The sequence below is a fragment of the Nicotiana tomentosiformis genome, chromosome 8, assembly GCF_000390325.3.
Source record: "Nicotiana tomentosiformis chromosome 8, ASM39032v3, whole genome shotgun sequence".
Lineage (NCBI taxonomy): Eukaryota > Viridiplantae > Streptophyta > Magnoliopsida > Solanales > Solanaceae > Nicotiana > Nicotiana tomentosiformis.
In genome coordinates this window covers 102,321,354-102,334,091 of record NC_090819.1, presented here as the reverse complement: position 1 = coordinate 102,334,091, position 12,738 = coordinate 102,321,354, and the positions used below count along the sequence as shown (strand labels likewise).

At 39.3% G+C, this 12,738-nt stretch overlaps 1 protein-coding gene across 1 annotated transcript; it reads right to left on the bottom strand.

Annotated features, from left to right (window-relative positions):
- Positions 1–831: 831 nt before the first annotated feature.
- Positions 832–1,173, bottom strand: LOC117278625 (uncharacterized). The gene has a single exon (XM_033658111.2). The coding sequence runs from the start codon at positions 1,171–1,173 to the stop codon at positions 832–834; it is 342 nt and encodes a 113-aa protein (XP_033514002.2).
- Between the last annotated feature and the right edge of the window lie 11,565 nt (positions 1,174–12,738).

Here is a 12,738-nt window from a genome sequence, read left to right as displayed (position 1 = left end):
GTATGTACCATCAAAGTTAGCAGAAGCCATGATGTTGAGTGCGGATCTAGAATCAGACATATGAGCTTGCTGAAGTAAAGAGATGAGCTGACCATACTGTTGCTTGGTCAGACTAGGCACCCCAGATCCCTGATCATGTTGGCTAACACTAGGCTATGTGGGCTGGGTAGCAGGAACACATTCAAAATGAGGAAGATCAGAATTCTCAACCATATTAGATGCTCCCTTTCTTCCTTTGGTGAGCTTGAAATTAGAGGGAAACCCAATAAATTTGTAACAATTTTCAACCATTTGCGCAGGTTTCTTGCAATACTTACAGAAAACAACATTTCTAGGCTGATCAAAATTCACTCTTTGATGAAATTGTTCTTGGGCTTGAGGATTGAACTGCTTTTGCTGAAAGTGAGGTTGAATGGATTTATTAAAAGAGGAATTCACATTGAAGGAGGCTGACTCAGATTGAAAAGAAGGATTTGGGTTCACTTGTCTCTGCTTTTCATCTTGTAGAAGAATATTATACATACTGTCAAGAGATGGCAGGGGTTGCATCATCAACATATTGCTCCTAACCCCTACATACACCTCATTCAGTCCCATGAGAAATTGATGGACATTGTCCTCCTCTTTCTTCCTTTGAAGGCCTTCTTTTGCAGCACAAACACATGGATTTGCATGAGTGATGTACATAACCCCCAGTTCATCCCAAACCTTATTGAGTTTGTTGAAATATGAGGCAATATCAAGAGATCCTTGGTAAGTGGAGGCAAGCTGCCTTTTTAATTCGAAGACCTTTGTCCCATTTATAGCCCCATATCTATTATTAAGTTGTTTCTATATACTTTCATCAATTTCTGAGTACTGTACACTTTCAGCAATATCAGGTGACAAAGAATGAGTCAACCATAAAATGACCATATTATTACAACGATCCCATTGCCTATATTGAGAAGAGTTTTCAGTAGGTTTGATGCATGACCCATCAATGAATCCCATTTTATTTTTAGCAGATAATGAGACTATCATAATACGTTTCCATCCTCCAAATCCAACCCCCGAGAATGGTACAATGAGGAAAATACCAGGAACATTGGAAGATGAGAGGAACAAGGGAGAAGAAGGATCAATAGTGGAAGTATACATAGAAGTAGAAGCACTAGGTCCGGAACTACCCATATCAACGACAAATTCACATAAAGTCACAGATTTACTATATTCTCAAATGGAAATTAGCGAGATAGAAGAAATACCGAACTTTTTCGCAACCTGAAGAAGCAAAGGTCTTGAGAAGACGACAGCTAACAAAATCCCCAAAATCAACTCACAGATAAACCCTAGGTCACGCAGAAACCCTAGGTCTAATACATAATTCTGGATCTTCAACTTCTTTGACAGATAAACACCTCAAACTAGAAGATATCTTCAATTCCAGCGATAAATATTCCAGAAAAAACACGCTCCAACTACTTTCATCAAAAAGACCGAAATTGCAAACATCAAAAATTGGACAAAACTTAATACGGTTAGTATCGCTCGATAGAGGACGAAGAGGATATGCGTTTTCTCTACTCTGATGCCATGTTAACATCCATGAGTGAGCTCGATTTGAAGAAATCATCAATGAAGTTTTAGGGTTCCGGAATGTTCTTTCAGAGAGACATAAGAGAAGAAAGAGAATAAAATGAATCGAGCCACTTAAACATTTGGCCCCCACTTCTATTTATACCTCAGTGTTCTAATTACAAAGATAGCTAACTATACAATTACAAAAGAAATTAAAGTATATCCTAGTGTAATAGCTGGCCACAATATAAATAAGTATGGTAGGCCACTTAAGTTTTGTGCTCTTGTTGTGGGCCTAAGTGTGACTGCCCGTCAGATAGCCCAACATATAATAAACTCAAGTTTTAGTGGAGTAGATCTTTTATATAGTAGAGATTACAGTAATCTTGATTCCGTGAAGAACCTCGCAAGTATATATTCTATTAATTAAATCATTTTTTGCTAATAAAACATTCATGGCTTCAATTATGAACAGATCATAAACCACTATACAACTAATAAGGGATATGTGTACTCACTAACACACTTTAATATGTTTATGTTTAACCCAGTAACAAAGTTTCATGTGGATAGAATATTTACGATTTAATTTTTCTATTTCTTAAAATTTTTAAGTGTGCTTGAAGTAGAGAGAGTAGGCTAAGAGTGACCGAGAGCAAAGTAGGCTTTGTGAAAACAACCTTATTATAGTTCACTCTGATACTACGTGAAAGCATTTGAGCATCCAGTCCAAGATATTAAGATAATGGATAAATTAAAGTAACACATAATACAATTAAGTAATTAAAACTATTCCCTCCAGTCCAAAATAAATTTATGTTTTAGAAAACTATTCCCTCCAGTCCAAAATAAATTTATGTTTTAGCGCTAAAACTTGGTCCAAGATAATTGATGTTTCCCCTTGATACCTAATTCAATGTACAATTTTAATGCATAGGCAATACGTTCTTTTATGTATTTGATATACAACTTTTAATGCTTCTTATTGTTTTAAGGCATTTGAGAAGTACTTTCATTTATGGAATATATTCGGTTATTGTATGTATATCAATATTAAGATCAAATAGTTGCTCACCGCGAAATATTCTCATTTTCATATTTAAAAGGAATTTTTAGATTAATTTGAAGTGATGAAACTTGGTGATTTTCTGTTGTAGCCATGTTAATTTTATCATTTTAAAAAATAAAATAATCTTTTATAGATTAATCTTGGTGATAAACATTAAATATTTTGGCTCCATTTAGGTTTTCATTGATGTTTCTAAATTTAAAGTTGTTAATTTAAAAATTTATACTATATTAAAAGTACGAAGACATTTGACAAAATGCACTCTATAATGGATAAAATTATAAACACAAACAAATGAAGTTAAAAATAAAAAGGAAAAATTAAGAAGAAGAGAAGAAGTAGGAAAGTAAAACCTTGAGGCAAGCTTTTCGTAGGTTAAGAAAAGGAAAAAGAATAAGACAGTAAGTAAGAGACCCATTATTTAATATCACTATTTAATATGCAATTAAAGAGGTCAAAGTTTCTGTAGTTAAAAAGGGGGAAAAGAATTTGAGGTAAGTTTTCTAACTTTTAAATCATTCTCATAGTTTTGTGATAATAAACATCTTTTAAGATTTTTGTAGTGCCAAAAGTTCTTGTGGGTTTTTACGTAGTGATCAAGCTATCAATTCAAGTTTGTAATTACGTTGAATGATGTTGTTGTAGCTTTTTATAAGTACTATATTTATATTATAAATGTATTTAGTATATTACATGAGAAATATCCGTATTTAGCATGTCTATTTTCTATAAACGTGTAATGTTGTATTGAGAAAAATTCTAATGAAAAAAGAATTGCATAAAATTAGACACATGAGACTAGAATATTTACGACTAATCAAATTTAATATAGAAAGATATAACTACAGTTAATAGTGTGCACGGTTAAACTACCGAGAAGATAAAATTGGCCTAATTCTCGAAGATGCTAGGAATATGAATGTCACTAAAAATTTATAATTTTGGAATATAAATTCGATTAATTACTACATATTGTAAATACCTAATTTTTTCTCTTTCTTTTCTCCTACATTACACATTTTTAAGGTTTATTATCTGTGTTGTTTGTAGATTTTAGAATTAAATTTTTAAATAGTTATAAATAATGGGGTTAAACGAATTGGTCTTGTCATTTTAAGGCCAAAATTGGCTAAAAAAAGGACCAAAATCGGCGGCCCAAAGCACCAGACCCGCCCAGCTCAATGCCCCAACTGTACGCATCAAAACGACGTTGTTTTGATTAGTAGGCTGAGATTCCATCTCAACCATTCAATCTCATCTAATCTGACTGCCCCTATCCATCCCCACCCCATGTATTTAAAGCCTTAAAACCCTAAAATTGCCCCTATTTCCCCGATTATTCTTTTCTCCCCCTCTCTCTTCACACTCTCTTTTCTCTCTACCCCACATCTACTACCTCGCATCCTCCACGGCGGCGCCGGCCACCGGAAATTGTCCACCGACGGCAGCCGTTGTCCAAACACCCCCAAATTACACCAATCTTCTCCTATCTTCATCCTCTACTCATACCCAAAACTCAAATCTCTGAAATCACCCTCAATCTCGCTAAATCTACACCTAAATCGAGAAACCATAGCCGCTGCCACCTTAAATTCAGCGAGATCTAACCTTCCACACCCTGTAATACATACATAAGATCTATCCTTTCCTACCCTTTTCACCCCCAAAATCCCCGTCACCGCCGACCCGAACACCTCACTTCCGCCCCACGCCACACTACGACCCCTAAAATACCAAACCATCACTGCTTCTCCGTCTTAGTTTTTTTCGACCTAAAGGCACTTGTTTCTTTTTGGCAAGACGCTGGAATCTATTGGTTTAGCGTCTGCTAAAAAGAAACATGCATCTCGGGGTCGGACAACCATCATTTAGCACCCACAATATTGTCTCGTTGCTCGATTTGGCGTCGAACGTCCCAGAGTTCTTTTCCCCTTTTTCGTTATTTCTGTATTTTCTCATTTGAGTTTAGGATTTAGTTTAATTTTTTGTTTTCAATTAATTGTAAATCCTTGATCATTCGTTCGTATTTATTGTAACGACCCAACCGGTTGTTTTGACTGTTAGAACTGCGTTCCCCTAAATAAAACTCCATGTATGTGCTTTCACTAATTTATGACTTGCGGGGATAGTTGGTTTGGGATTTGGAAGTGTTCGGGTTGAAATCGGAACAGTTGGTTCCTTAGTTTGGCTTTAAAAGCCCAAGTTTGATTTCGGTCAACATTGTGAGAAAATGACCCCAGAATCGGGATTTGACGGTTCCAATAGGTTCGTATGAGTTTTTAGACTTGGGTGTATGTTCGACTCGGGTTTTGGACGATCCGGGAACGTTTCGACGTTTAATAGTGAAAACCAACTATTTAAAAGTTTAATGTTCTTTAAATTTGGTTTGGAGTAGATTTTGGAGTAATTGAAGTCTGTTTGGAATTCCGAGCCTGAAAATAGTTCCGTATGGTGATTTAAGACTTGTACGCAAAATTTGGTTTTTATTCCGAGTAGTATAAGTATATTTCGGCGCGTTCAAAGTAAGTTTGAAGAATTTAAAATTTCTTAGTTGAATCAATCTGGTTTGAAGTATGATTCTTAGTTTTGATGTTATTTTACACATTCCGAGGGTTCAAGCGAGTCCGTTTTATGATTTCAGACTTGTTGGTATGTTCGAGCAGGGCCCCAGGGGCCTCAGGAGTTAACTGGACGAGGCTCGGACCAATTTTGAAAAGTGCAGTAGCAGCTGAAGCTTCCAGCTTCTGCTACAATCGCACCTACGCTTGGCAAGCCGCAGGTGCGAGCTCGCAGAAGCGAGCCACGAGCCGCATAAGCGTCCAAGAAGGGGACTGCCAGGGATCGCAAAAGCGACATTTTGGCGCACCTGGGAGCGCGCAGGTGCGATGCATGAGGGCACAGAAGCGGCTAGGGCCGCTAGTGCGGAGAAATCGGCACAAAAGCGAACGCACAGGAGCGCTCCTTGGGCCGCAGATGCGGAGCTTGGCCAGGATGGAAACTCGCACCTGCGAGGGTTTTTTCTGCAGGTGCGGCTAGCCCTCCGCAGGTGCGAAAAAGGTTGTTGGGTAGAATGTTAAAAAGGGGCGAGGCTCAGTCGTTTTTAGTCCATATTTCCTCCATTTTTAGGCGATTTTGGAGCTTTTTGAGAGGGGATTTCAACTAGCAACTTGAAGGCAAGTTAATTCTACACGCTTTGAGTTAAATACATAGATTATGGGTAGATTATAACCTATAAATCATGGAAATCAAGGGTTTAGATGAAAAACCTTGGTTTTGATAAAAATGAGATTTTAACCACGAAAATGGTTATGGAATTGGATAGAAATTATATATTTGAGTTTTTGAGATTATGAGCAACATTTTCCTCTGAAAAGTTCCGGAATTCGGGCACGTGGGACCGGGGTGAAGTTTAGGAATTTACCATTTTGGATAGGGTAATTTATTTAATAGTCTAATTTCAAATTTTCGAACATGTATTAATTATTTTATATAACATTTGGATAGTTTTGGATTTTTTGGCACCGAATTGGGATTTTTACGCGACGTTGTGATCAGGAAGTGGGTTTTGAGACAAGGTAAGTCTCTTGTCTAACCTTGTAAGAGGGAATTTACCTAATAGGTAATTAAAATTAATAATTATTGCTAATTGTGGGGGATACGTACGCACGAGGTGACGTGAGTCCGTGCGTAGCTATTAATATTACTAAAGTCCGTGTAGTTTAGGACTCAAATTATGAATTACTTGTGATATTTGTATCCTTATTTAATTAAAGTAATAGAATTATATTGCAAATTGTTACGGGAAATAGTAAAAGATTGAAATCTCAAATACTTGAAATTTTGTTCAGAATATTTAACTATTGTAGAAATTTGTACATCCTCCTGCGTTAATCTAAAAATTGTATATATAAATTCTCATTCCAGAGGTTCATAAGAAAATGTCCTCCGTTCTTATGGAGCGGGCCGAATGCCTCGGCAGTATAGATGCATCTATGGATCATGCCGCACGTCCCTCAACAGTGTTCACGATACTCTGGATCGGGTCGTACGATCACGACGGAAATTGTGCTTAATAATAATAATTACAAGATACCTTTATATTTTATTACAGCTTATGAAGCTAATTGATAAATTGAAAATTATTGGAATTGAAAGAATTAATTATCTCTGCTTGTTAAGAATATTATTGTTATTCCTATAAATCATGTCGATTATATATATATTCTATTATAATATTATTGACCCTTAGTGAGTGTCAAAGTCGACCTCTCGTCACTACTTCTTCGAGAGTAGGCTTGATACTTATTGTGTACACGTTATTTTCGTATTCATGCTACACTTGCTGTAAATTTTTGTGCAGGTACATATATGTCTAGCGGCCTTGTGGGCGCAGAGGTATGGTAAAAATGTGGGGATTTAGGTGAGCTGCATTCTATATTACGTTCCGCAGCCAACAGAGTCTCCTTCAGAGTTATTTATATTTTTTCTGTCTAATTTGTATTCCGGACAGATGCTGTATTTTATTTTACTCCCTAGTAAATACTCATGCACTTGTGACATCGGGTTTTGGGAGTGGTTATGGGTTGTTTAGTAATTTAGTTTGCTAAAATATTTATAACTTTATCTATGAGCTCTATCTTTACTATTTAATTGAAGAAGATTTCGATTCAAAAATACTAAAATGAGTAATTAAATTAATTAGTCAAGGTTGGCTGGCTTGACAGCGGTGTTAGGCGCCATCACGACCTTTAATGGATTTTGGGTCGTGAAAACATGGTATCAGAGCACTAGGTTCACTTAGGTCTCACGGGTCATGAGCGAGTCTAGTAGGGTCTTGCGGATCGGTAGAGAGACGTCTGTACTTATCTTCGAAAGACTACATGGCTGTTAGGAGCACTTCCCTTCTTGATTCCTCATCGTGCGATTCGATTCCTTTGAGGTTTATGCCTTCGTTTCCTTCCTATTCAATCTCATGCGACGTGAAGCGTTTGTTATAAATTGGGAATCGAGGAAGTTTAATGGTACTACAGATATGGTGTAGGATGTTTCTCCTTACGTATTTGATGGGGCTATCGTCATCGCCTTGCGGAAGGCCGCTTTGTCGTTTCAGCTCAGTATCAGTATTACTTAAGGTTTTGAGATTGGGCATTGATTGTTATGATGATTCGTGCGTTTCTATCACACAGTATTATGTAATGGTAGGATGCTTGTCTATGCGTCGAGGCAGTGAATGACTTGAAAGGAAGTTTTACTCAATGCATGATTCAGAGATTAAGTATTTTATTTCCGGCGGAGAAAGGACAATCGGACTACGAATGCTCAGGTTTAGGTCGATGGGGTAACGAGACTGGGTATTTTTGAGCGTGGTGAAATTTTTCATCTGTGATGTGGTGACGTCGTCCTTGATGGAATGTGTTAAGTTCGCCGGTGTTAATGGTCTTCTTTAATTTGCCTTTGGGATAGAGTATTGTGAATGGTGCCGGGGAAGCGGCTGTTAGGGGTCGCAGTGTGCTGTGGTTCAGAATCGAATCGGTGATCTTAATGTTGATGGCTCAAAGAAGATGATCTTCAGGGAGGTTTAAAGTTGGTGGTGATCTATTAGTTCAAGTGCTACAGAGATAGATATTAATTTAAGGCACCAACTGGGCAGCAAAGGATGAGGAGGGACATGTGGGAGGTGTCTCGCGGTGGTTAAACTTCTAGAAGGCCAAGCGTGAGAAACATGAGTCGAGTAGTTGCTTAAAGGAGTGAGTTTGACCAAAGTGGGAGAGTGGCAGAGTAGCATATGGGTTGTGTGGTAGAATGACTATACGCCTTGAGAAAATTTTAGAGTGATTTGGGATTTATGGCAGATAGTGACTGGGTCTACGGACTTAATTTGGAATATTGGCTACTATACGGCGAGAGATTGGATGCGACAGAAAGGAGTTGCTTGATATGAAGAAGGATACAACATGACTTTGGATTAGAATGTATTGTCGCACCTTTAGTTAATGTCCGTGAGGAGTGAACGAACTTGTACAGCTGGTGAATAAGCACGAGCTCCGGATGGGTTACTGATTTATAGTAATTGCACCCAGTGCAGCGATGTTGGAAGAATGTCGGCATGTAATTTCCACAAGTGGGTTATCTCATGTTAGATGGTTAGCGGTCGCGTGGTTGACGAAGCTTCTACGAAGAATTTTACTAGCTATCCAGTAAGAGGTCGAATATGTGAATGTGGCTAGTGATTCAGAATGTTCATGAAATATTTAACATAAGAATTTCGAGGAATTTGATGGGTCGATTATGCGAGATCATGTCAATAGGGGGTAAGGAGACTTGGTGGGTTCCAGAGTTATGTAATTGTAGCTTTAAGCTAAGTGGGAGAGCCCCACCGTCTACGATTGGATTGCATGGTTGTCTACTTGTGAGGTTTCTGGTTATCTGCATATTGGTGAGTTATTACGACTAAGGAAAGAAAACGACAGTGATAGTTTGAGCGAAGGATTGGAGGCATGTGTGCTATACTTGGGCTTTATCAGTTCATGTTCAGTTTTGAGAAGACTCAGGGTTTATGCTTCGTATGGAGGTGATGTACAAGGAAAGTGATCCAGCTGAGTGCTTCTTTGAGAAGGTGCTCATGTGCTAGCAGGGCCTTGGAGTTTGATTATAGTCGAGACCAAGTCAGGGTGAGTGAATCTCAATAACGGTCTTAGTGGATTCAAAAAAATTGAAGTGCGGTACCTAAGGATTTCGAGTCTGTGGTATGGTTAAGTATTGAGCTTTTGCAGTGGACTATGAAAGGAGCTTGGAGTGTTCTATGTTATCTTCGGTCTGTGGTGTAGCATTAGAGGAATGAGAGAAAATACCTTCGGATTCGTAAAGGAATTATCAGAATAGGTGTACCAGTTGAAGATGCGAATGTGCGCACAAGGAGGTTATGAGTTAGTTCACGGGTTTTGAGGCAACGTGGTCTCGTGAAATAGGGTCACTCAGGGTGAGTTCGGGTTAGGTTCATTATATTTTGAATGGAGCTATTATTAATTCGAAGGCAAGTCTGGAGTAAATTAGAAGAAGTCGGAATCGGTTAGCATTGGTTGAATTGGCATGATAGTGGCAATGATCAGTTCCTTCAGCGTATTAAGTTATACATGTGATTGGTGGTGGTACGTGCGAGGCTTGACGGCCGCCGTAATTGATTTTATTTGGAGACATTCGAGTATTATGGCCTGCTATGTGTAGATGGATCGTAGAAGAGTTATGGTGGTTTATACCACTACTTGGAGTTGTATTTTCTGCGGCTATGATAATTCGGTCGCGTGTTGCAATAGTTCTCCTGAAATGAGTTAAGTGAAAGGTTGCTATATGATGGAGTGTTTATTCTATTAGTGGATTAGGGGTTATTTTGGACTTCTTGAACTCTCACGTATTGGCATGTTAGGTGCAGAGAGAGGCATGGGAAATTGGAAGCTGAGGATTCAAGGTTTCGATTCAGTGTTGACAAGAATGTCAGGAGCTCGGATGAGCAGAAAAGAATTCAGATGTTTAGAGTAGATTTGTATTGTCTTCAGCGTCACCTGAGATCAGTGTCATGTGTAAGAGGCTTTGTGTACTGAGTTGCGGTCTTTCGATTCCCTTTATAGCATTGTATGACTGGTGGTCTGGATGTGCAGACTTTGTTACCTGGTGCGGAAGGTCGTGGGAGCGTACCCCGCGGGGAGATTGTATAAGCGTGACATGTAGTCACTCGATTGATTAAAGATTTAAAACCAAGTATGGAGATTATGGTACTATCGCTAATGTGAGAATTTATGCCTGAAAGTGCTCGGTTTATTTGGTTTTGGAATGTGGAAGTTCGTTTCGGATTTGACGGTTGTTCTTGTGTGTCATGGGAAAAAGGGTTATTGTGGATCCTTGAAAGGTTATTAGTCCAGTGCGGTACGATCAGAATCGGCTTGAGGTCCGTGGATGGATCTAAATATGAATGTGGGCTCCATATCAGGCTAGATGTGTTTATTTCAGCATAACGTTGTTTTCGGAGAGGTCTTTGGGCCTTGGATGTTATTTCTGTAGTCGTCCCTTCCGTGTGGTCTCTATTGTGCATGTGGGTTGTGAGGCGATTTGATTATTCGCACTCGTATTGAGATCCCGTATAGTTTGCGATGTTATATGAGCAGGATGACTCTCGAGATGCAGGTCATTTATTGCACCTTAGTCGTGCTTGAGTTTTGTAGCGTATGGCGCTATCTGATGGTATTGTGCACTTGGCGTGCTTGTGTTTGACATTCGGGAATTTCGTAGGTATAAGCATTTTGGCTTGGCGGGTACTTCCCTATTTATTGCCATGTGTGGATCGGGTAGCACGCCGCCATGAGTATGTTGTTTGGATCGGGTTGCACGCCGTAACGGTATCATGTGTGGATTGGGGTGCACGCCGCAATAGTATGATGTTGAGTACAGTCCCCATATCTATTCTTGTGTGTCTTGTTTCTCATGTTATGAGGAAGGTTCATAACACCTTTTCAGTTGTTTAATCTATTACGTGGGTTGAGTAGTTCTTTCCAGAGTTCGTTTTTCCTTATGTATCACATTCGAGTTTGTGGCTATTTGGCACATAGTGGCATCATATGAGACTTTTGGCAGTGATTATGGTGGCTAATTACCGGAACGACTTGTACTGGGGTGAGGCGAGATTTTTGGACCTGGGATCAGTGCGAACGGATTTATATGAGGCATGTTGAAGAAAAAATATCGTTATTTGGTTCATAATGAGGTAATGGTTCATGTCAGGAGGAGGGACTAAATGATTTGTTGACTATGCAGTTGGTTATGAATTTCTACACATCTCTTCCGTCATGGCAGTACTGCAAGAGTTAGAACAAGACTTATATGTGTCATGAAGTGTGTTGTGAGCATCAGATTCGTGAAATTTTGGCTATCGTTGTCAGAGGATGTTATTGTGGTCATGTGAATAATGCGGTGCATGGTGTGAATTCAGTGAGAGTATACAATCATGTAGTGGTACATCGTGTAGTGATTGAAACGATGTTCGTATGTTGGAAGCAGGGCTAGTAGAGAATTTCAGATGTTGAAATTTGGATCTAAGGCTTATTTGCCTAAATAAAGGGGAGGATCTTCAGATTTGCTCGGGCTAATGTGCTCAACTGAGTTGTGGTAGCACAGGTAGGTGCACGAGGGGCTAGACAATGATTTCAACAAACTCCAGAGCAGTTCTTAGCACGTTCAAGAACGAACGTATATTTAAGTGGGAGAGAATGTAATGACCCAACCAATAGTTTTGATTGTTAGAACCGTGTTCCCCTAAATAAAACTCCTCGTATGTGCTTTCACTGATTTATGACTTGCGGGGATGGTTGGTTCGGGATTTGGAAGTGTTCGGGTTGAAACCGAAACACTTGGTTCCTTGGTTTGGCTTTAAAAGCCCAAGTTTGACTTCGGTCAACATTTTGAGAAAACGACCCCGAAATCGGGATTTGACGGTTCCAATAGGTTCGTATGAGATTTTGGACTTGGGTGTATGTTCGACTCGGGTTTTGGACGACCCGGGAGCGTTTCTACATTTAATAGTGAAAATTAACTATTTAAAGGTTTAATGTTCTTTAAATTTGGTTTGGAGTAGGTTTTGGAGTAATTGAAGTCTGTTTGAAATTCCGAGCCTGAGAATAGCTCCGTATGGTGATTTAAGACTTGCACGCAAAATTTGGTGTCATTCCGAGCAGTATGAGTATATTTCGGCACGTTCGGAGTAAGTTTGAAAAATTTGAAATTTTTAAGTTGAATCAATCTGGTTTGAGGTATGATTCTTAGTTTTGAGGTTGTTTTACACGTTCCGAGGGTTCGAGCGAGTTCGTTTTATGATTTCAGACTTGTTGGTATGTTCGGGCGGGGCCCCGGGGGGCCTCGGGAGTTAACCGGATGAGGCTCAGGCCAATTTTGGAAATTGGAGCAGCAGCTGAAGCTTCCAGCTTCTGCTACAATCGCACCTATGCTTGGCAAGCCGCAAGTGCGAGCTCGCAGAAGCGAGCCACGAGCCGCAGCCGCCAGGGATCACAGAAGCGACATTTTTAGTGCACCTGCGAGCGCGCATGTGCGATGCATGAGGGTGC